The sequence below is a fragment of the Aythya marila genome (genome assembly GCF_965140915.1).
Source record: "Aythya marila genome assembly, chromosome: 5".
In the NCBI taxonomy this organism is placed as follows: domain Eukaryota; kingdom Metazoa; phylum Chordata; class Aves; order Anseriformes; family Anatidae; genus Aythya; species Aythya marila.
The window spans coordinates 31,861,334-31,886,530 of NC_139046.1; the positions used below are offsets into that span (position 1 = coordinate 31,861,334).

General features: G+C 41.9%; 1 protein-coding gene across 4 annotated transcripts in view; it reads left to right on the forward strand.

Moving 5' to 3' along the window:
* Nucleotides 1–25,197, forward strand: part of AMBRA1 (autophagy and beclin 1 regulator 1) — a 128,198-nt gene that overhangs the window by 65,760 nt on the left and 37,241 nt on the right. For all 4 annotated transcript variants that reach the window (XM_082761665.1, XM_082761667.1, XM_082761668.1 and 1 more), the window contains 3 exons: nucleotides 10,540–10,650; nucleotides 18,908–19,096; nucleotides 19,568–19,722. In XM_082761665.1, the coding sequence (XP_082617791.1) occupies nucleotides 10,540–10,650; nucleotides 18,908–19,096; nucleotides 19,568–19,722 (455 nt within the window). The remainder of the gene's footprint in view (nucleotides 1–10,539; nucleotides 10,651–18,907; nucleotides 19,097–19,567; nucleotides 19,723–25,197) is intronic.

Consider the following 25,197-nt stretch of genomic DNA (forward strand, 5'->3'; position numbering starts at 1 on the left):
TTCTAGTTGGATTAAGGTCAAGTCTGCCCCAGAAAGAAATAAAACCTATCTGCAGTATCCATCCATTGTGCAGCCCTGGGCCTGCATGCCGAGTAGCTGCGGTGTACTTCTGCCTTGAGCTTAGGTCTTGGTTTTTCTCTTTGTGGCTTTGAGTTTGATTCCTAATTCTCCTTAAAATAATGGGATAAAGTGTCAGTCTCTTTTGATCTTGTAGTTGCTTTTGTAATTGCAGTGGATTGGACCTGTCTGGGTTGCACTCAGCTGTGGCACTGATTTACAGAAGTCACTGCAAGGTTGTGAACTCAGCTGAACTCCTCGATCCTTCTGGGAGCTGGAGTGATGCTGAGTCACTTTGTTTTCCGTGTTGTGCCGTTACTGTCGTGTAACTGTCCAGTAGCACGTGGACCAGTGTGCTTTGTCGGTCCTGCTCAGGGATCTTGATTGCTCCTTGAACATCAATCTCTGCAGGGATTGCTGTTTTCACTGGGATGCTGGAACCTCCTTTGTGCATCGAATCTCATGGCAATAAGGAAGGAGTCTCATTTCCACTGCTGTCACCTAGATCATCCCAAACCACCCTCAAGAACTTCCTTCATCAGAAAGTATTCAAAACATTACAAGAGCCAAATACTTTGTTTACTGTAGGTTACTTTTACCTTGTTCTTTCCCAGCTGGAGCAATGTGGTCTCCTCAGTGCGTTCTTCCAGGTTGGATTTCCTCCTTTCTAACTCACTGTGCTTTAATTTTAAACTGCCTTCCCATTAGTTTGACTTTTCTTAGGTTTTACATTTTCTCAGTTTGCTCATTTTCTGCTTTTCTTAGTTGTCTCCCTGTTCACCACTTTACTCAGAAAGCAGTTAGCTCGCCTGCTTGCTTTCCAATTCTGTCCTGCCTTCTCATCAGATGGGGATACCTCGCAAATTGCTCCATTAGTGATGTCTCTTCAGCTTTGTATTCCCAAAGCAAGGCTAGTGCCTGTTTTGTTTGCAGACACAGTGACTGTACAGGACCCACCAGTCTGAATGGAGGCCTTTAATGAGCACAGCTCAGTTCTTAAAATACGTTTCTTAAATGCCACCTGTCAGCAATTCATTTCCCCTAAGACACTGTTAGTTTATTATATGGAGTTTGTTTAAGTTGTCAGGACCTGCATTCTTATTAATGGAGCTGCGTTCTTCTCCAAGGACACGTGTTTTCATCTTAAGCTCCCTCTGTGAGTACACATTCAGAACAGGCAAGCGTTTCCTCAGCAGACCTATCCTGGTCACAGGATATTATGACTGTGAAATGTAATCAACCACTGAGCGTGTTTAGCTTACTGCCTGGTATTGCGATGGTAGCTCTGGTCGTGTCGCCGAGCTGATGCAGCACTTTCATTGTAGGTTTGGGTGCTCAGGGTTTATGCTGTAATACTGCTAGTCCTGAAATGTGTTTAAAGATAGTAAGAGTCTTTGCAAGACTTCATCCATTCACTGACGAGCGCAAGGCTTTGAATGTGTTTCTGTGCTCGGAGCTTTTATTGCTACTGCATGCTGCTATTCCCACAATGAAAAGTGGCTCCAGCGTGGAAGCTTTGTGCTGTGCTGATATACAGTTAAATCTTGGGAATTTGGACCCTTCTGTGGAACATAATGCCTTGTGGATTAGTGAAAGTTTGTGTTATTACAATGGGGTGGTTGATAAGGCACTTATGTGCTCTGTGAGGGTACCGCTGAGTTTTTTTCCACTGCGGCTGAGTGTTTTGGCATAAGCCACGAATGCATTTGAAGCTGTGCTAGGCACATGTTCTTGCAGTAAGAGCTGCAGAGGCGGTAGCAGACATTTGGTTTGCTGATTTGTTTGCATTAATAGGATTTCACAAAGTTAAAATGCACACTCACAAGGAAAAAGGCTATTCTCTGTGAGAAGCATTTAACTCGATATTTTTACGTCGGTTCTGCATCTATCTGTTGGCACAGCTACATTGCTTAGCTGGGAGTGCTGTTGTAACAGTATTTGAGGCTCCCCTCAGGAGAGGAGCTTCGTAGAGTGAACTGAAAGTGTGGCCACATAAATCTATCAGGTATGGAGCCAGCGATGAAGTATAACCCGTGTGGGGTATGAGAGAAAGCTGGCAGGTGTGTCAGTCCCTACAAGAAAATCTTAAGAAATCGGAGGAGCTCTGAATTAGCTATACCCATATAGAGCAATTCTGGTAAGGCTGGGTTAGCCTGACACTGCTCTAGCCTCTGTCAGACAAGTGAACCTAACATCAAGCGATATGTGAGGCCTCGGCCCAAGCAGCGCTTCAGTCACCCAGCACTATGAGCTCACGTGGGCTCCTGTGCTTGGAGAGCCATCCAGGAAAGCAAGAGGCTCTTTCCAGCAGAGCTTCGTGGGGAATTTTGGCCTTGTGTTCTCCAAAAATGTAGCAAAATGCAAGGGAAACTCTGGAGACCCATGAGCTTAGAGCCTGGTGGCAGCTCCGGCCTGCACAGAGCCCCGCTCCTTGGCGGAAGGCTGCCCCTTTGTTTGGTCTCCGCGAGGCTCTCCATCCGAGGCAATTAGGATTAGCAGTCACATTTCATGCTCTGAAAAGTCAGAAAGGGAAAGAAAAGGGAGCCTTACAAAAAAGACTTGCCTGCCAGGCACAGATTTCGCTCTGTTTTTGTGCAGAGAATAAACACAGATGTGAAGGTTAAAAAGCAGGCTTCCAATAGCCCTTAATGAAGGGCTTGGAAACGATGCGAGGGACTTGGCGGTGGAGGAGAGTGGAGGCAGTGCACGGGGCAGAGTTGGCAGAGGGAGGAGCCGGGGTGACACACGGCACAGATAAGCTCCTGAGACCTTGCTGGCTCACCTTCAGAGGGATTTCAGGAAATTCAGCCTCTGGCAGGAGAGATGTGGCATTTTGGCTCCCAGAGCTCTACCTACTGTTTGGGGAAATGGAGAAGGGAGGAGAGCTGTAAACATGCCCTTGCGCATGGGCCCAAACAGGTGAAGGAAGACAATACACATTGCTTTGAAGGTTGCAGATTTCCACTTTGTTTTGCCTTTTTGTCTAGCAGTGTGTCCTGGCCTCATTGGGAAGCGTAAACCCCTTTCTCCAACCCTTTACTCGGTGTTTTTTTTATTAGGGCTTCTTCACACATACAGACAAAACCATCTAAAATGCTGAAAATATGCAGACATGGTTGAAACAAACATTAGATGAAATAAAGTGCAGATTGGAATGTATTTTTAGTGCTTGAATATTTTCCCTAAAAGCCTGTGCTGTAGGAAACACGTTTTGCTGCTTGAATCATATGGTAATATGAGGCATGCTTTTGACACATGCTGCTGTCACATGGAAACACAGAAATGGTCTCAAAACAAGCAACACTGTGTACAGATGCTTCTTTTAATGGCTCCAGCAGCTTGCTGATTGGAAGACTCCAGCCTTGACTCTTATTCCCAGCAAGGGGCCCAAATGGAGGAAAGAAAAAAAGAAAAGGGGGAAAGCTTACATGCCCACCCACTTCTTAAACAACTTGTGATGGCTGTCACTGACAGTAGCAGATGTTTGTTTCGGTTTCCATAACCTTTTACTGTCAAGCTCTTTTAATGATGCAGCATCTCTATTTGCAGGAAGATTTCACTTGACATTCTAGCCTGCTGACATTTGTTTCCACCTGCATGTTTTGTGGAGTACCTCCGTCTCCTTAGGAATGGGTTGAAGTACTGGAATTTCAGGCGTTTAGGGAATGCCATGAAACAAGGGGGGTTGCTCTTAAAAATACAGGTATGCATGTGTGCTGTTAATGTAAAGCAACTCGCATAGTAGAACCTTCCTATAGGAATTCCTCTCCACTGCAGCTAAAAGCATCATAAATGACAAATAAGAAAGACAAGCACTATAGAGTCCCTCTTCACAAAAGTTTTCTCATAAAGAAGAAAATTGCACTTAGAAGCTTTGAGCTGTACAAATGTAAGACTGGCAAGCAAGATTTAATGTGTCTGTTCTCTGTTGAATTGTACCAACTACCCTGCAAGAACAAACTTTTAAACTGTTCAAATGAAATATCTTCTGAAGCAGTGAATCTACACAAACTAAATAATGACATATCAGTAACAAGGTACAACTATTGCTTTGGGTTCTGTTGCCAAACTCAGTCTCAACGTCTCATTCATCTCTTCCCCTTTCTAGAAGCTGTTGAGCAATCATCTTGCTCTCCACTCATCACTAAGGTGAGGCTTGAGTAAGACGCTTGTATGCTCACAATTCAGATGATATTTGTCATTACCTAGATTTTTCTTGATGGCAGGAGAGTTTCTATTTGCAAGAATGATAAGTGTGCAAAAATTGCTTTAAATCCTGACTGATTTTTATTGTGGCGAGGCTGTATTTGAGGTGATGATCAGGAGTGATTTAGGAAGTAGAAAGAAAGAATTCCTTTAGATTTTTTTTTTATTATTTTATTTTTCAACGGTGTATGTCTGATATTAAATGGCTACAGAAAGTTTTTAGCACATAGGAGGCTGAGACCATGATCTGTCACCAACAGTAGCTGCGGGTGTGGAGGTGTAGTTATAGGAAGGAAGTGAAACTGCTTGTTTGTTATCAGTTGCCCTGAGGAGGATGAGTGCTTCCTAAGCAGTGACCTTGGCTTGCTCCAATGTTTATATTCAAAGGCTATGATAAGATACCTTATTTATCACCCTGGAGGGTACAGGGCTTTTCCTGGTCTGAGAAAATCTATGTGAATATTGTTGGCTGAGCTCTTGGTGTTTCTGGAAACTCACCATACTCTTTCATAATTGGTTTTCCAGCTTTCATGTGTAGCAGAGTGGCATGAGCAGGGACATCTCTGTGGGGTGAACAACAGGAGAAAAGAGCGAGTTCTCTTTAGTGAAGAGAAAATTATCAGCTTGATTGATGAAGTGCAAACAATTTGGACAAGAAGGGAATGCATTTGAAAATGACCTTAATATTGTCTAGTTCCCCTGAGGGACAACTAGATCCTACAGTCAAAGACAGACACTTTCCTTATGCGTTTCTGTATCAGTTGTTGCATGATCAGACAGGAACGTCTCTGATGCCGGGATGTCAAGGAGCCACCGTGAGTGTACCAGGGATAGAAGCTTTGGCAGGGCATCTGTTCATTTACTCTTTGTGTTCCTTGCAAATAAACTGATTTCTTTTTCAAGTCTGAAACTTGTGACAGGAAAATTCTTTCCCGTGTCATGCTTGCATTGTTCACAATATGAATGAAGCCCTGGGGCACTTGACTGAGGACATTCATCTTTGCTACCTGCAGCTGAGGCCTGCTCGCATTTCCATCCATGATTAGGGCTGTGGAACTGGGCAGGCTAAGTGTTGCCCTTTTTAGAAGAAAATTTTGCAATAAGAATGAATGGACCACTGCATTTCTTATTTTATACATCTGTGGTAAAGAAAAAATAATAGCTTTTTGAAGGGTTTAGCCTTCGGAGAGCTTAGACCTCTCTGGGGCTTTCTCAGTTAGCGTCACTGAATCCAGGATCCCTTCAGCGTTTAGCAGATGCTGAGCTACCCTCAGTAACATTTTGTGCATCCATTCTTGAAAATAATTTTGCCGGCTTGCTATTTAAAGCTTGCTGGTAAGTTGAAATGGTCTCTTCAAATGGCTACTTAGCAAAACGAATCCTTGAAAATTCTAGGCTGCTACGCATGCTGTTTATACAACGTTAGCACAGTAATAGATGGTTAGCTCTACCACTTCAAAGGCAACATCTTCATGGTAGCCCAGAATAAAGATTTGCCGTGACTTGTCAAAATCATGTTCGGGATTGAATATATTTACTGTGATCAAAGGTAGTCCCCAAAGCCAGGCTGCGGCGTAAAATAAGGTCAGAGATGTGCAAGAAGCTGCTACAACTCCAACTAGTTGATGAGGATCCAGTGATCAGTAGTCATATTGCAGCTGAATTCAAATTGCTTCCAAATTGGTTGAGGAAATCCAATATATTCTTGCAGCAAAGAGCTTTATCTTTGGTTTATCAAATAAGCTTGTCCTGTGTCTTGGGCTTCCTGGAGCCTGGTTTATAGTAAATCTAGGACCAGTAAATGTAAAACTCGCCATCTGTGACAGATCCCTTCTGCAAGTGTTGAATAACCTCAGCATCATTAGCTACAGTTACAAATGGGCACATAAAGAGGTAATTACTTCTCAAAGGTACTCATGCTTAAAGATGCAAGTACTGATCTAGGGGGAGTTTTATACCAGGGCCTAATCACTGTCTCAAATTGAGTCACAAATTAGCTCAGGGACTTTGCCAACTTCCTCAAAGGCGTCTGCCTTATCTTTAAGCATCTTAATAAATTTTTCTCTGACTGTGAGGGAATCTGCCAGACAGTAAAAACTTGAGGTAAAGATCTAGTCTGGGGAAAAAAATAAAATAAACTCCACTTTCTGTTAAGTTTATGGCAGAGAAATTTTCGTAATGTGTAGATGGTCCACATTCTTGAAACTTGTACCCCAGAGCCTCTGTGTAGTTGTCAAGTATTAGCTCATTTTCTGAGAATGATAGGAGTAGTCTGGAAGTGTCCTGCTCTTCACCAGAAGAGTACCGTGGAAAGTGGGTTTGCACCTCTCTTTTTTTTCCCCTTTCAGTCTAAACTCAGAGATTGGCTTGATTCATAAATGAGCAATAGCTGACTGACAAAGGTTCATTTTCCACATGCCAAGATGAGTTGGACCCTCTGAGGGGATTGAGACTGACGGATAAATAACTGTCACGTGTAGGTGGCCTGTAAGAAAAGATTTTTGGTGGGTTTTTTTTGTTGTTTTTTTTTTTTTGAGTCTTTGTTAAGACTTTTTCCCCCCACTCTTTAAACTCTCCTGTCATGTGCTGAGTGGGGGTGGGTGGAGATCAGGGCGGTGGGGGGAGAAGGGGGTGCTGCTGAAAGCATTTCTCTTCATTTCTGCCATCACCCAGTGTTTATTACGCAGTGATAGACAGACGCAGGAAAGCTGCCAATCAAACCTACGTTCACTGCATTTCAATTGGCCTTCGCTTTGGCTTTCAGCATTTTGAAATCTACATCTCCTCTTCGGAAAAAGGTCGTTCTGTTCATGGCGATGACAAGCCCGAGACCCTCGGGTACCCACTGCAGTCACTTGTGATCCCATCAAACAGTGGAGGATCCAAGGAGCAGGACAGACTGTCAGGGGCTTGGTGAGAGCTGTTGCTTATAAGAGCTGATCTCCTGCTGCCCAGATTTAAGAAGCTGGGGTGTGATTTTTGCCTCTAGTAAGTTACACTAGGTCTTAAGAGGCAACAGCACTTCCTTATGCTCTCGCCCAGACTGAAATCCTGACTGGGCAAAGCATCTGAGAACAAGTCCTGGAGCTGCACAGTGAGCAGAAGCTCTGTAAGTGAGGGTTTGAACATTTCCATGAAGTTTTTCTCCTGTGGTCTCAAGTTGTCCCTATCAACCAGTGGAAAAAGCAAACAAAAAAGGTTAAGATAGCGTAATTGTGTACTGTGGTTTATTTTCTTGCCTAAATTAAATGTCTCAAATGTTTGCATGCTTTTAATTGTCTCTACTGTAGGACAGTGCGTGCATGCATGTGGGAGGCTTCTGGCAGGATTTGTGATACGATACAAATGTTATTCCCTCTTGTTGTATGTAACTAGATATAATTTAATAATTACAGTTCTCAATTACACAATTAGTGTAAGTGGAGGTAATTACTTAAAACATGTAGATCATCGAACTGCCATTTGTGTCGGGCTCAATGGTTTGGATCCTTTGAGAAATGGACCAAATCCTTTTGAACCTGCAATTTTCCCTCTGTGAACCTTGTTCCCTCCTCCTCCTTGATAAAGGTGTTTGTTCCTTGAAGCACTAGCATTAGTTGGTGGCTTTTGCTGGCTCTGGAATCTGTGCAGTCTTGCCCTCTAGATGGGGAGAGGAGCTGCTGCTTTCCTCTGGTAGCTTCTCGTGTAGGACGAGGATGCCTTGGGAGGTGCAAGGGGGTGAGGTTCAGCTGAATGCCCTGACTCACCTGAAGGTTTTAGGGGAAGGGAAGACCAGAATCTCTATAGGAAAACTTCAAAAAACATTTCCCAACAGCTTTTTGATAGTACTTGTGCGACATTTGTAGAAGCCAGATGACTTGCTGTTTGTGGAGCAGTGGGTGATGTTGCTAGGCTTCTGTGATGCAGCGGGACTGCAAGATTACTCTCCGAAGGATATGTTATTCTCCAGTTCGTATGTTACCGGCTATGCCTACAAAGATTGTCATCATTGCAAAACAGGTGATGACCTTGTGATGCTGGTCTGGCGAAAGAAGATGAGTATTGTGCAATTATGTGCCCTGAGCAGTTCTTCCATTGCCTGTCTTGGCAGAGTAATTCCTTGCCTTAGTCCTGTGAGGCTGTTGTTACCCAGTCAGTGATGCTAGGTACTGTTTGTATGCAGCAGGTCCCCGTGCCCAAAATTAGCACAGGGCCTAGTTTTTTGTTCTCCATCTGGTGGTTAGAGACAACACAGCAAGAGCTGCCCTTGTGTACCAGCCCTGAGCTTGTAATGAGGAGACTTTTAAAGCCGAAGGAACACGAAATTTAATTGTCCTTCTTCCACTTCTGGTTGCAAAATGTAATTTCATTAATGCATTGAGTCTGCTTTCTCCAGCGCGTCTCTTTTGTTCAGAGGAGCCTTTTGTTTGGGGGGATATGGAGAACGAGGCCTTGGGCGTATGCGAGGGCAAAGGAAATATTCTTGCTTTTGCTCTCGCAGTGATACGTGAGCATCTGTCAGGGGCAGATACAGAGGCTGAGCAGATGCACAATGGAGGTCTGTCAGTCGCTGCAGGCCTGGCACAGCTGAATACACAGCATAAAGCTGCCTGCTCAGAAATCTGGCTCTTGGTGCACTTCTGAGCTTTCTCCAAAACCAAAAATCAGGACTTGAGACAGTTCATCTATGAAAAGAGGACTAGCAGGAGCCTTCTTGGTGTCTTTATCAGCGCTGGTCTAGGATTTACTTCCCAAATGGGCCCTGATCCCCTTGTTCTCTACTCTGCAGAGAAAACGTGTGTATCTGTGTATTTTCAGGCCGTTTTTGTTTTACAGCCCTGAGTGTTCTGCTTGGATTTGATGAAGAAAGTAAAAATCCAGCCACCCTAGTCTCCTCATCTTCCTCCGCATCAGTGTGGTTTCCCAGCAGTTCGCCAGCTTTTAGCGCTCTGCACAGGCAGTTTTCCTGCTGGGTGCAGTAACACAACTGTCCCAGCACTGCTCTTCCACTGATGGAGCAGCAAAGTCCTGAGGCAGTCCTTCTGGGAGAACCAAGCCACTGACTCCTCTGCGTGCTTCCTATCGGAGACAGTGTAGAGATGCCTACATCCAGCCTGCTGAACCCTGGAGGCTGTGCTTTTACCCATTTGTGTATGGGGACAATCTTGTTTTGCTCTCCCTTACCAAATTCTCTTACCATGAGTGTCTCTGGGTGTCAGCGTGTGTATGTAGCACAAGGACTGCATGCATCTGAAGGCCTTAGAGACCAGAAATAGCAGTAGGTTTTTGACTCCAGTACTATAAAGGGAGAACTGTTTCTTTTCTCCACTTGTCTCCATAGGGATTGCATTTAATGCCTCGGGGCTTTCTTCATGTATGCCAACTGAGTTAGCAGTGGCAGTTCCTTTCTGTCTGGAAAATTGTTCTTTGTGCTATTTCTGAATCATTCTGCTTAGCCGTGTGCGTTGGGCTGCTGCCCAAATCCTAGGGTGGTTAGCAAGGGGCATGTCGTTTGCCTGGAGTCAGGGCAATCCCTGCCTGTAGTAACTTGGGCCACCCAGAACAGGAAAGGCAGGAGAATCCCAAGGCCAGCTCTTACTTCTGCCTGGTGAGGAGGACCTAACCACCATCCTGCTTATGCAAATAATGAACAATTTTTCTGTGCTTTCCCCGAATAAATGGATTACCAAAGCCCACAGCCTGCATTTGTGCTGTTCTTATGCAATTTCAGAGGGCCCAAAAAGGAGCACCTGTATCAGGGATGTAGGTTAGGCTCTCTAGTGGACTCTAATTTTACCTTCATTTCAGGTAGAGTTGCTAATACTCAGTTATAATCCTCACTGTGTGGCAAGTACTGCATCCTTCTGAGTGGAGTTCACATCAGTAGCAAGGAGTATGTCCACAAGTGTGTGTTATTTGACAGGGCAACAATTTTGTCCTTCATAGCTGTACTAGAAAATTTTAGGTCTGTGAAAATACACCTTTCTAGCACTGGTAAATGGTATGTGCTTGGATCAAATGAATCTGATTAAGATTTCTACCTTGTGAACCTGGGCAAATATCACTTATCAACCTCTTTTCCTTTCAGAAATATGTTGCAAGGAAGTGCGTTCCTATTAATTTCCTGTGCTTTGTGGATTATTTAGGTGTTGCCATTTCTGTAAATAAGGTTTCTTTAAGAATCTAGAGTTTTATTACTTGGATTTTGAAAAGCTTTTTTATGGTTTTGTCACCCGAGCTGTTTTCTGGATGATCTCTTGGGGGTTAAATTGATAATTATTTCTACCTCTTCTGTAGGTGCTGTGATTGGGGATGGACAGTCAGCTGTGGCCAGCAACATTGCCAACACAACCTACCGGCTCCAGTGGTGGGACTTCACAAAGTTTGACCTGCCTGAAATCAGCAATGGTAAGTTGGAAAGGACGCTTACTTCCTTTTAAGTCTGTGCTAACTAGAGCTGCCGTAATCTGTACGATTTTTGGAAGGTAGCTATATATTGCAGGGCTTGGATTATTTGTCTTGTATTGGAAACTGTAAAATGCTTAGCTGTTTGTGAAAAGTAATATTGACAAAATGTGTTCAGATCTGTTACTGCCTTGTTCATCTTACATATTCTTACTATCAGCAAATCCTTGTGTAAGTCGGGCTTTTCTGTTAGTAATGTCATGAGAATATATAATCCTTGTATAAAAATTCTGTGTCCCATCCTCTCATTCCTTTGCCAAGTTTCTAGAGGGATTACTGATTGGCATATTTATTGTCTTTATACCTTGGCATTAGAACCTGCTAATAAATTGGGTCTGGATCTTTCAAGTTAGACACACTGCTGTGATTTAAAATGCTGCAATGTGTTTTGATAATTGGGGTCCTGGTCTATTGCTTTACGACCGTGTTGTAAGCTTCTAGGCATTTGCAAAAGCAATAATTTGTTTTATATCTCATGTGGAAGGCACTTTTGGGTCAAGAATGAGCAGTATTACTGTAGAGGTGGTGGTTATGATTGTATTTTTCCTTTCCCTTGCCTTAGTGAAATTAGACCATAGTTTTACAGGTGTTCTGTACTGGCATAAGCTAGCTATTGCACTGGAAGAGGCTTGTTATGCTGGTGCAAGAATATTTGATGCTTGTAGTTGGCTGATCAAGAAATGACATTTGGGGGAGATTGAAAACTAAAATTACTAAAAATACTATTTTTAACCCAGAATGGTATCCTGATATAGCTTGCTGCACAGATGCAGGAATGTTTGTGGCAGCCTGAGATGAAGAAATAAGATAGAAGATAGGTAGGAATGTTTGTTCAGTGATTCTTAACGTAGGCCATCTCTATGCATATATGAAATTTATTGCTTGACTTCTTTTTAGGGGGAACAGGGATTCTGTTTGCAGGAAGTCTTTAAGGTCACTTCCAATCCAAACCATTCTGTGATTCTACATCCTTTGTTTTTACAGATAGCCATTGAAATGAACTAAGTAGAAAACCTCTCCTAGACTAAGCTCTGTCTGTTCTGCATTTCCAAAAATTACATATCCACCAAGAATTGTCTCTGGAGTATTGTCCTGCTGCTTAATAAAAATAAATAAATAAACACCAAAGGAGCACATACAGTGACACTGTAGCAGCAGAAATGCAGAGAATTGAACTAGGAGGGGCCATTCATCTCCCAGAGGCTGGGAAATTAGAGTAGCTAGGGGAAAGCTAGAAGTTGCCTGTCCCGTTACAAAAAGCTGCTTCTTACTGTGTCATTCCTCCAGACAAAGTATCTGGTGTTTGTCTTATATTCTTCCTTCATGTTTTATAGAATATTGTGGTGTGATGTTTATAGCCTGGCGGGAAATAAAAGCCCTGATTTTAGAAGATAGCCCTTGATGTTATACAGGAGAAAGGTGCTTTATATTTAGTCTGAGAAGCATTCTGTGTCATGGTAAGGAGCATGCAGAGTCATTTTGAAGGCAGAATATTTCATTGAATTTAAATGTGCCAGTGCTTTGACTTGTCCAGTTAAGTGTCAAACTGTAGTGCTAGTGTAAGTTTGTAGGCTGAGGATCAGTGTACAAAGTAAAGTCTTGCCATGTGCTGGCAATAATTGCCATGGTCCATCCAGGATCAGGAGCAGAATAAAGCTGAGACTGGAGGAGGGAGAAGCATCTTGCTGCTGACTTAGAGTCCTAGGGACTTCTCTGCAAGCTTGAAAAGTATTTGAAGAGTTCTTCAAAAAGGTTTTCTGGCCTCATCTGGCTGCTGAGGAGACGGTTGCTGATTTTTCTTTTCTTTTGAAAAAAAATAAAAATAAAAAATGCCCAAGGTGCTTGTAATTTATGGAATTCCTTAAAAAATAAGGACCATCTGCTGTTCAAGGCATTAGTATTTCAGTCTTCTCCCTCTCCTCTAGCAGGACACTTCCATTCTGAAATCTCTTCTGAACAGCTGGATATTGGGCTAATGCCTCTGTCATTATGCCCTTCTTGCAGGCAGGGTTCCTGTTACAAGCCCATCACTAGCTCTTCTGACTCCCCACTTTGTAATACTTGGCTTGTCCATCTTGATTTATGACTTTTTGGAAATGTTTGGGTTTACTGTGTTTTCACTTCAGATGTTGAGCCCAAATCTGGTTTTTGTAGGCCATTAGCCCTGTCTCCCTTTGCAAAGGTCTAGTAAAGGTGTACGAATGCAGAGCAGCTGTGCTCATTCTCAAACAGGCATTTACTACGCTTGCACATGCACCAAACAAAGGCAAGCTGCGACTTTGCCAAACCAGAAGGACATTAATGTAGCTTAGGGCTATCAATATTCCCCCTTTATTAGGGGGACTGATATTCCCCCTTCATAGCCTGATGCTTGGTAGTGCTGCTGCTCATCTGTGTTTTTAAGTGCCAGGCCCAGTTTTCTATAACGAGGCCTCCATGAAGAAACATGCTTATTTCAATGTGCCTCTTGGTAAAAATGTTGCTCCAGGTGCAAAAATTTGTAGAGATATTGCAACAAGAAGTGTGTGACAGTGGAATGGAGGAATTTTTTCAGACTGTTTGTGGTCTCGGACACAAACTATTTTCCCAGTAAAGCATTTGACCTCAAAATCTCCTTTTTTTCCATCATTTTCTGTAAATCAGAGATGGTCATGTGAGAGAGTCTGCTTACAAAGAGGGTGCTATTGCACTTCCTGGGACAGGCTTGAGCCACAAGTGGTTTGGGAGCGAAGGCAGATGAGATGATGCAGCTGAAATGTGGGACTGCCTGCCAGCTCCACTTTCAGAGGAATGGTTCCGTGGCCAACCTCCATCTCAGAGCAGCTCTTCTTCCTGTTACAATTAAACAAAGAGAAGGTAGTTTGGAAATAGGATGTTTTGCACTGAAACAATACGCCTGAGCAAGTGACAGCGGCGCGATTAGCGCAGCCCTGCGATCTCAGCACCCTCAGAGCCCCAGGGCAAGGACCTCACTGACACCACAGCCAGGGACTCCAACAGTCTTGGGGAGATGGCTCTGCAGGGACCTGGGGGATTTTACCCTCCAGCCTATCTTCCTCTGTTATTTACAGAACAGAAGAAGATTTTGTCAGATTTCTTCTCTCCTTTTGCCTATTTTCATTTTATTAACTTCAAAATGGATATGACCCAGCCTTTGATTGTAACTGTCAGTCGTGCCGGCATTAGGCTGGGGAGTTTATTTGGCAGCAGAAACAAAGCTCTCCCTAGCCATTTATTTAATATTATTCTAGTAGGTGCTGCTGCTATCACTACCTCAGATCCTTAAAATTGCCTGCAGCTAACAGGTAAGTATTGAATCAGCGAAGGCTGTAGAATATTCCCTTTCCACAGGTAAAATATTTGAAGGCTTTGACTCTCGAATCATTTTAATAGAGCTTCTCGTAGCACTCACTGCTCATTACTTCAATTTCTAACCACCATGGCTGATCTACTTCTTCCACATTCAGTCACGAGTCAGGAGTTTGTCCTCTGCTGTAACGCTGGCTGGGACTTGAGGAAGGTGATTTGGTCACTGCTTGCTGATTTACAGTGTGATGCAGCAAAACTTAGAAGGAAGAATAACGCATTAGGAAAGCATCATCGTTAGGGGTGGCTAGGAGAGGATGAAAGCCCGTACCCTCCGTTGTGTGCTGGGTTATCTCTGGCAAGCAGTGCTGGTCCTGGTGGCCTTCCAGGCCTTCCCCAGCTTCAACTGGGATTATGCTGTAGGTGTCAGCACTCCAAGTTGGCACAAGAGCTTGATTAATTTGTTCTCTGATGTTTCTTTTGATCTATTCTGTCAGCTCAATGGCTGCATTAACAACAAAAGAAAACAAGAGATGAAAGGGTGGCCTTGTTGCAACTGGTTTTCCAAAAATAGCAGTTTTCCCCTAAAATCTTCTGCATTGGCTTTGTTTTCATAGACTGGGCCTCAGACTCAAAGAAATCAAATAGCCTGTGGCTTTGTCAAACACAAACGTTTTGATCCTCCTCATGACTTGGGAATCTCTTAGATGCTGTTCCTTAAGATGAAACCTTGCTGAGATCTCCACCCCTCAGTTTTAGAGTTGTTCTTCTGGCAGAGTAAGGCAGTGTAAGCTCCTTTGGTTCTAGGTGTCAGCGCTCCCAAATTCCCTTGTCTTCTGCAAGGGAGGAAAGAGCAAAGAACCATGATGCCAGTGTGAATCAGATCTTGAAAGACTGAAATAAAGGGCACTCTTCTTGTTCAGTGCAACTTGCATCTGTGATGTTTTATGTTCCAGACACACATCAAGGGGGAAAGATAGTTCACTTCTGGCAGGGGAGCTCACAATCTGTTTTGCTAAGAGGCATTCAGCATATGCATTAAACCTTAAAAAGAACAAGACATGCAGTCATGTTGGACATCATTTTGAAGAGCTTACCAAAAGCCACTGTACTGTGTGCTGTGCTGGAGGAGAGGAAGGAAAAGAAAAACACAACCACACAGACAAAGGTAGAAAATGAGTGGTATGTGATATATGGACTATTGGTGAATGGTGACCCAAACCAGATATTGCTTTAAAAGGTTATAGTTAAAGCTACACGAGGAGGAGGATTAGAGACCTAGAGAGGGAGAAAATTGACCATTGAACTGCAGAGATATATACAAGACCTGGTAATGGTCTCTGAGTCTGTAAAAGGTACGGAAGAAATTTAAGCATTTCTTACCTTATGAAAATTACAAAAGTACAAAGCTGCATTTTATTTAAAAATAAAACAATTTGAAAAACATATGAAGAGGTAAGAATTGTCTAGGCTACGATTTTTCAATAGCTACAAGAACAAGGAAAAAACATTGCCTGTGCCCAGAAAAATCGGTATCTGACCCCCTCTAAAATTTCTTGCACCAGCAGTTGGTCAGTGCAGAAGGTTTCCTGGGCTACATGACACTCATATCTTTGGTCTGGTTTTGGAGAGCAGGCTTTTGTGTTTCGTAGTTGTATCTCTGGCAGACGTTCTTCCTGTGTAATGTGTATTTTCAATTCGTTGTTGGCCTTCTTGCTTGGTTCTCTTAAGTAGTTAATGCAGGTTTGGCTGGGAGGATCCTCATACTCACCTGTTCAGTAAGTCCCCATCCATTTTTTTCTAATTTTTTAAAATATCATGTCAGATTAGAGTACAACTCCAAAGAAATAGATGAGAAAGGTGACCCCTTTAAGCACTGAGCCTAGTTCCCTGCTGTCTTAGGCAAGCGCATCCTATAGCTCCTTTTATTCTGTTAAAATTAGTTAAATTCCTTGCCCCTTTCAATTCTGTTGAAAAACTATTCTACAGTCTTAGTACTCTGATTATAAATAAATAAATCTAATTTCTAAACTTAATGGCTGCTTTTACCCACTTACTCACCTGTCAATGCTATTTGTGAAGAGAACTATGACTAATGTTCTCTGGCACTTATGTTTTTGGAACTTTTTTCTAAATGCAATCCCATTTCCTCTCAATCACTTTTTTAAACCATAAAATGAATCTTGCGTTTCCCCCAGTCATCTTTATAGCTATTTACTGGATTTGCTATCATTTAGGATTTAATCTTTTTTGAACATGGCTAACTAAAACTGTGTGCTCAGTATCCTGCACGTGCACTCGGCACAAGCTTGTGTGTTAGCATTGACATCTCCCTGGTGAACCTGCTCCCCAGTGCAGTTCAGGATTGCCATCTTGTTCACTGTTATGCTAGGTGGGTGGCTGAGTCCTTGCTATGATCACCAAAATCAATCCTCTGTTGTTTTCAAGTGACAAAGCAGAAGTTTGTAAGTGTTAACACACTTGTAGAAGTCTTGCATTTCATTTCTTTTATGCTTCTGTGAAGTTCAGTTCTCCGTTTGTGGTCTGATCATGTTCTGTTAGTGAAGTTACCCAACTTCTTCAACAGAATTCACCAACCAGCTCCAATCTTTAAGTCTATCCAATTGAAAAAAAATAATAAATAGAATAATAAATAGGACTGGTTTTGAAATGAGTCTCTGAAGAACTCTGTGGAAATCCTCCTAGTTTGGGGATGACAGTAGTGCAACCTGTTGTCATGTATCCTGTAGCTAGTTCACTGCGTATACTGTAGTTCATGTGTGGATGCCTATCTTCTCTTGTGATGGCAGAGTACTTCAGTGAAGCTTATCAAAAAAATACACATTTTAATTCTGAAATGCAAATTTTAATTCTGCCTCCTTGAAATGAGGCAGTGCAGTCCTTAACCTTTACTCTATGTTCTTTCTGTTCTACTAGTTTTAGACTAAGTGCTCAGGAATTTTGTCATCTTTTGAACTGGCTGTTCTTTGACGGGCCAAAAGTATTTTAGGTTATTACAGCACTGGCAGTGACTACATTATTTACCTTTTTTTGTTCAGCACCTTTCTGTTTATACTAGGCTGAAAATTACTGTTTTTAGCAGCTCTGAAACTAGAAAAAAATGGCTGAGTAAATTTAGAGTACAGGTGTAGGTGGTTTGGTACAGAATGTAATTAAATAGTCCACTTCTTATCCTCGTCTGTTTAATTGGAGTTTCTTAAATGGAACAGTAGAAGTTGATACTCAACCATATAGGAAAGCAGTTCCCAGGAAGAATGTCTTCTAGACCAGAAAAAAACACTAAAGATTAGGTTCAGCTTTAAATCAACAGAGGTGGAAGAAGGATCAGTCCTGGCTCCCTTCCCATCACGTCTTTTCCTGCTGCTGCAAGTGTCTGCGTGGCCGTGAGGCATACCAGGTTAGGGAATGGTTCTGGCTAAGGTGTGACGAAATTATCAGTCAGTAATTTTTCAGCCATATCACATCCTGGGTGTAGCTTTTCACAGAAGTGTTGGAAATAAGGGACACGGATTCTTCCTTCTGGCAGCGGTGCCAGTTTTCTGAAATGTTGAGGTACAGCCTTAATTTGATTTGGAAGTTCAAACTCTCAGATCTACAAAGCATTCTTGGCACTGTTCTTTTATTAAACTAATAAGGGGTATAGCCCAAGAAGTGCCTTCATAAAATGATACGCAATTTAGCCAAACAAATCAAAGCTGCCTCTAGGCTGGGCATAGTCTTAATGTTTGGAAGAGAGCTTCTGGACTATAAGAGCTAAGGTAGTGCTGCACATGATGCTGCAGATTCAGTGTGTGAGATGGGCTCTTCAGTCTTAATGGCATGCAATTCCTCTGTATTGCAAATGTGAGCTCTATTATTGTTTTTTATAATTACTTCTAGACCTTTGATTTTGAAAATACTGGGATCTGAAAATCGCTCTCTCTTAAAATAGTGTATTCAGTTTCAACACCAAATCTCCTGGAATAACCAGAGCAGTTTTAATCAAAAAGCTGAAGTGCTTTTAAGCTTAAGCTGAGGAAGTGAACATCATAACTCCAGTCTTGTCTTAGCAAGCTGTTGGTGCAGATGATGCCAAAAAGCAGTGGAACCTTGTTGTACTAGGAATAGCATGAGTTTGTAGTAAGATTCAATAGTCCAAAGACCTCACAGGCTGCATACACAAGGCACAAAGGGGGAAAGATTTGTTCAAGGTCACCCGGTAGCTCACTGGCAGAGTTGAAAATAAAACTTCTTTTCTGAAATGCTGCTTGCTACCTTGTCTGCTGAATAGTTTCTTCACTGATTGCACAAGTGCCTCAAATACTGGGGCAATTAAATGGTGGACTGGCTAGAGAAGTCTCTGTCCTTTCTTGCTTGCTTTATCCAAGATCGGTGTAAAAATCAGTGAACAGAGAGGAATGCCTGTATCTGCAGGGAGGAATTTTTCCTTTACCTCCTGTTTATTGGAGATAAGGGAGGTGGAACTCAGGGGCTCCGCACAAGAAGAGGAAATGAGTTAAGGTGTACTGTTTCTAATGATACCACTGCTGGAGTTTGTCAAAGAGTCACAATTTGGGACTTGTTTAAACTGTGCTGTCCTTTGCAAAGGATGATGTTATGCTCAAGAAAGAAGGGGTTGATGAAATGCAATCACCACTATTTCTTGGCTGAAGGCTCCAGGAGATGAACGGATTTCATTCCTTGGGCTCATTGTGGTGTCTTATCTCCGTTTTGGAGCAAGTTTTACATTTAATCCAGGTATAAACTTCTGGAGGAAGCTAAATGTCCTGAGTGCCTTTTGCATGTACTGTCTTGACTCCAGCATCAGGTTTGAATCTTGCTTTATTCTCTGTTGAACCAGAGTGCTTTAATCGTTCTTCCTTTCGTTCCTCAGCCTCCGTCAACGTGCTTGTTCAGAACTGCAAGATTTACAACGATGCTAGCTGCGATATCTCTGCAGATGGGCAGCTGCTAGCAGCCTTCATTCCCAGCAGCCAACGAGGCTTCCCTGATGAAGGGATACTGGCTGTGTATTCTCTGGCACCCCATAACTTGGGCGAGATGCTTTATACAAAGCGATTTGGTAAGCATGCAGCCAGAAGGCAGGGGCGGTGGGTGGGGCTGTGAAGTTACCTCAAAATTAGCCTTCAATGAGAAATGCCACAGTCTGAATGTCAGTACCTGTCTATTGGAGTCACAGAATATATGCTATTGGCCTACCCCCAGCCACAAATACACTAATGCTGGGGAGAAAATTGCAATACTGTGTGGATGCATGAAGTACTGGTAGGGGGGAGCTGCTACAAGGTGTTTTTTTATTCCTTAAAGAACTTTTAGGAGCTTTTATCATCTTAGAGGAAGATACCTGCAGCAAGGAAACGTTTTGCAAAATTTGTACTTGTGCAGGTCTCTTTGTTCTCCTCTGCCCCTTATAAGAATGATCTTAGTATGCTGTACATTATGTGAATACCTAAAGGGGTTGAAGGAACTGTGAGGATAAGGTGTCAGGAGGAATGTCAATCTTTGAGAGAAGTAACTGCTATTCTGTTTGTAGGCCCAAACGCCATTTCCGTGAGCCTGTCTCCAATGGGCAGATATGTAATGGTGGGACTGGCTTCCCGACGTATCCTGTTGCATCCCTCCACAGAACACATGGTTGCTCAAGTCTTCAGGCTGCAACAACCCCATGGTGGAGAAACCTCTATGAGGGTGAGTATGTGTATAATCTGTTTCTATAAGTTTTTGTTGGTGATACCATGTTGATTTAGGTCTAGCCTAGTGGTTAGTTGCTCGTTTATAATAGCAAAAAAGTAACATGCTCCAGGCCCACTAAATAATAAACACATGTAGGAATTTATCACAGAAATATGTGAACACGACAGGAGAACATAAATATAACAGAATTGGGAAACTACTCTGGTTTCAGGTATGACGACAAAAATATTCAATGTTGTGTGTGGTAGCGTAAGTCTAAATGTCACTCAGAGTATTTAGTAGATGTTCTGTACTTTTGGGGGGTAATTGGCATGTATCTTGTGGCACTGTGGTTGGCTTTGTTGATGGAGCATATCAGCTCAGGTTTCTAGATTATTTCCTGACATTCCTGAAAGGGGCTGACTGAGGGAAGTTGCCACCAGTGGTTTCAAGAAGGGTTGGAGCTAAGCTTCATCCTGGACTTACAGACTGAAAGAGAGGCTTAGCATGCTTTTGCCAAATAGGCTTTTGTTGGCTAATTATTAGTGAGCTTTCTGCATATATGTAGGCCTATTTTGGGAATGGAATTATTCTTCTGTACTTTTGCTTTGGGGGAACTGAACTATGACCCACCCTGACTAATTCATTATGTGTGGAAAACCTTCATCTTTTTTCAAACTAGCAAAGAGACTTAAGAGAACATGTATTGCTTGCTTCGCTCATTAGGAGAGCACAACAGCTGTTTAGAGATGGTTCAGGATGGTAAAAGCCATGTCCAGTTAATAATGCACAAGAAGTGTTGAGGAGGTGGAACTAGATGGTTCCTGAAGCTGAAATTTGGCCTGGATACAAATTTTATGCCATATATTCAGGTGACTTTTGTTTCAGGACATGAAAACTTTTCACTTTTGATGATAACTTGATTGTAGTGGAATTGTTTCCACTATGAATGGCTTTTTTTCCACTCTGTTTGTATCTCCAATTTTTAAAGGACGGAGCTTTCCTAATATATCAGGGTTGCACTGAAGCATTTGACTAATGGCCTACCACTGGTGGGAGACTAGTTTCTAGCTCCAATGGCCTGATTCAACTTCAGATTGTAGTTGCTCTTCAAAGTACTCGTGATTCATAGAGGGTCATCTCAGCTATGTTGTTACACGAGCTACTTTATCAGCTGATGTAAAATTCTTGTTTAGCTTCATCACCTGCTCCATGTTATGAGGCAAGGTAAGACCGATAATAAAGATTCTTTAGTGAACCAAGTCAGCATGTTTTTAGCCCTGGTTCTGAGCTACCCTGCTGGTGTGGGTCTCTGAAGGTAAGAAACAGGAAGATTAAAGAGTAATTGTGAAAACAGCACAATTTAGTTAACAGGTATGGTTTGTGAAATTTGTCTGGATGTGATAAGATCACTGATTATATGGATTCAGTATCCTGTTGGATCCTTTTAACAGTCTAGTATGCCCTGGTACTGGTTGGTGGTTTTGTTTGTTTTTTTCCCCAGTTATTTTCAGGTCCTAGTGAAATATATAGTTTCCACTGCCAGATACGGAGTGTCCCTTCCTACAGTTTTCTTAATGTATCATAGTAAGTTAAGATGGAGAAGCCCTATTAGCTAAAATCTTGTCTCTTCCCGTAAAGAGCTATGGTAGGATTCTTTCCTCTCATCCATTCTTTGTGTTTGCTCTAAACTGCAGTCACTGTGCTTCTAGCCATTCCTTTTGGAGACATTTTTTTGTAACTAGCTAATTCAGTAAGCTTTCATCTGAATCTTCCGATGCAATGTCTTCTACTTATTTCATCATCTTCATTTCAAACATATCTTCTTTCCCTATGCTGTTACACTCTCCAAACTCTTGTACCCTTGCTCTTAGTCACCGTTTAATAAAGTAATGCTTTGTATTCCCTTAATCTTTTCTTGTAATTCAATCTTCCAGCTTTATTTTTATTCAAGCGAATTCTCTCCAAAATAACTATTTTTTTTTCCTCAGTCTGGAGTATGTTTAAATGTACATAATGTGATAAGTATAGTCTTACCAGAACCCCACAGGATATTTTCAAGCTGTTTTGTTTTTTTGTTTTTTTGTTTTTTTTTTCATTTATATAGGGCTTTACTTACAGTTTTTTCATTTTTTGTTATGGTGCCTTGAAAACTTTGTACAATTTCTCTCTCATTTTTCAGACTTGTGCCACATCACTGCACCCCTGTCTTTCTCATCTGCTATAGTTCTGGATTATTTTTTCTCCAGATGGAGTGCATGTATTCTAAAGGTTGCTTTTTTCATCTTTCTTGCACATGTATTTTTAGCTTCCAAAAGTCTTTCCCCCACATTCTCAAATCTATCCAGTCTAGCAGGATTTGTTAACTAATTTGCTGTTTTTCCCCTTTCCTGCATCACGATTAAAGATGTTGAAAATGTCTCATTTCTGACTGCTTTGGACTTTCAGCTTTCTGCCTATGTGACAGGGTCACAGTTAGACCAATCTGAATTAATTTGATTAAAGAGCCTTCCTGTCGGATAACATCAGATATTGTTTCAGCATTCTGGTGTAGTGTTGGTTGTCTCTGCAGTCTATAGGACCAAGCTTGAAAAACATAGAGTTGTTAATCTTGTAGATGTTATTCCTTCATCTAGTTGTAAAAACTAGTAAGTCAGCTACTGGCACCAGAAGAACTGATGCTTTTTTCTATCTTGAATTTTGCAATAGGACTGCTCCATAAGTTTGTAATGCTTTTTAGAACCTGCAAAATAAAAATTTAAGTAGGAAACTTTACAATACTCTTACCACTCTGTCTTTAAAGGGGCTGCTGCGTTCATATTCAGTGGAGTGTAAAACCAGTTTGCAGCTTGGCCAGCATGCGGTAGAGAAAGGTTTAAGAAAAAAAAGCATTGGTGGAAAAATATTCTTCAATCTGTAATTTAATGTGCACGTTAGAGAGAATCAGAATGCATCCTTGTTGCCTCTGTGCCAACAGCTTGTAATACAAAGCAATTATTGCTCAACTTCTTAATTAAAAATAAGTCATAGCCGTGTTCTTTAGCAATGCATTGTGGATATTTTAATTTTACATAACTTGCAAAACTCCCAAGAGAGAAATTCAAGAAAAAATCTGTATCAGATTCTATGAAAATTCTTAAAAGTTGTTTCAGGGTTGTCTCTTTCTTTCTGACACTGTTTGATTTCCAGTCAATGCACTGGGAGAGTAAGGCTTGGCAATGTGGCCTCTAAGTCATTGCAAAAGCTTGGCAGCCTGCTGAGGAGTGAAACACAATGATAGCTTCTGCTTTCAATTAAAATGGGAAGACCCTTTCTCCACACCCCTGACGAGCATTCAGGATAACGCCAGTTTCTGTTCCTCAGATAGTTTTCTTTCTTTTCCTGCTGCAATAGAGGTTTTGAAGATGCAATTACTTAGCTTTATTATATGAAACTCTAATACGTGTAATTGTGCCTAGAAACCCACTGGCTGCTGGTGTAATTTTCAGAGATGAAGAGAAATGTCCTCTCTGAGAGCTGCAGCACTTCTTGGTTGTACTAAGGAACATGTTGGTTACAGAAGCATGTTTTGTCTGTATACATCTTGCTCGTAACATTTAGGGTATATTGGTCAGAAAACATGATTTGACTATTACGAGTTGTGCTTAGAAGTGGAATAAAAGTACTAGACTGCCAGCAAACATGGTAGAGTGATGAGCTAGAGATTCATCCTTTTTCTTTGCTCAGTCCCTTAAGATTTGCTATGCTTAGCATTTCAAATAGAAACCTAGCTTTGCTGAAGAAAAAGATTGTTTTTTGGATTGAAACTTTAAAAGCTTGTTAGTAGAATCAGCTTTTAAGGAGAGTAGTAAGCGTAAGCCTTGGATTTTTTTGTTTGTTTGACAAGTCTAGTTAACATCTCTGAAATCTCTCTGTAGCTGCAGAATATAAGGAAGGAACTGCTTTTAGCAGATCTCTAGCTTGGGGTGGTACAAGTAGCAGTGGTACTGGGAATTGTCATGAGACGGTGGAATTTCAGAGGTGGGAAGTTTGGAGAATGAATGCAGGGTTTTGCAGCCTGTTTTGAAATTCTAAGTGGAGATGGTCTCTGAATAAGGATCTGCTTTCAAGCTGCTTGGGCCTGGAATGACTTCTGATTTCCGAATGATTCCAGGAATATGTGGATGTTAAAGAACATAGAATAATATGATGATAGGAATTTGGAGCTGAAATTCCATGGAAACTTAGAGTGAGGATCATATTGCTCTGGGTCTGTTAGCAATGGATGTTAGCAAGAAAGAAGGCCAGCAGGTAGCTCTGCTTCTGGCATTCACAAATCCCGATGCCCTTGCTATGTTCAATATTTTCTGTGTTTTACCCAGAGGAAGCTAACTCTGAAATCAAAAAAATGTGATTACTGTAATTCAAATTAAAACATAACTTGGCAAGGGTTTTTTTAAACAGAAAACAAAGTGAGGTAGGTGATTTGAAAAATTTGATTGACACAGAGCTGAAGAGCTAATCATGCAATCTGTGGGGATAAGATGACTTAACCAAGTCCTGTCTCAGATATTGCTTTGTGATTTGAATCTAGAAGGAATACGGGCTGTGGAGACGCATATTTAACTCTTGACGAGACTACTGGCATTTGGGAAACATCCTGTTGAAATGGTTGGTCAGTAGCCTGGACGGAACGGGATATGTGTGCACTTCCATTGTAAACAGGAGAATTCCAAGTAGTGCAGGAAGAAAGGCCTGAAGCAGAAAGGCACAGCGCGTGTCAGCACGGAGCCAAGCTTTCTTTCGGTGGATTTAACTCTTAACTGGGACAACACGCAGAGCATTTGAGAAGATGCACAGTTTTACTGAGTGCTCTGAGCTTTGTGCAAGTGTCAACAGAATGCATTCAGTATGGGCAGCAAAGGTGGTGGCACTGCCACACCTCATTGACTTGTAGGTGAGTTATGAATGCTCCTGCAGCTGTACGTGAAGGGGCTTGAGGCCTGAAAGCAAATGGCTGTGCTCATTTGCTTCACAGGGGCACAAGTTATTGAGGGTTCTGACAAAACTACAATGTGAAAAGAAAACTGATGAGAATATATGGAGATTGCCTACTGTAACAAGTTATCTCCATTGGAAAAGTTCTTATGAACTAACACACTTCTGAAAACACGAACAATTTGCAAGAAAGAGTAGCAACCTCTTACTGTGTTACGGAAAAAGCATTCTTACTGGTGCAGTCTCTTGTGTCTCTGTTTGAGAGATTTTGTATCTTCAGGTGAAGAGAGGGAACTTTTGACAATTCTAAATAGAACTGAGTTTGGTACATCCAATTCCTGCCCTAATATATTTTTTGCTGTCAACAGATGTTCAGCCACGTAGATGCTTCTTTGACAACTGAAATTCCAAATGGTCACGGACTGTTTGACTGTACTTGTTGGTACTAGCAAGAGGGCACGGAGGCAGAACCCTCTTCTTACTGATTTGAGAAATCTCTCCTTTTTATTCAGA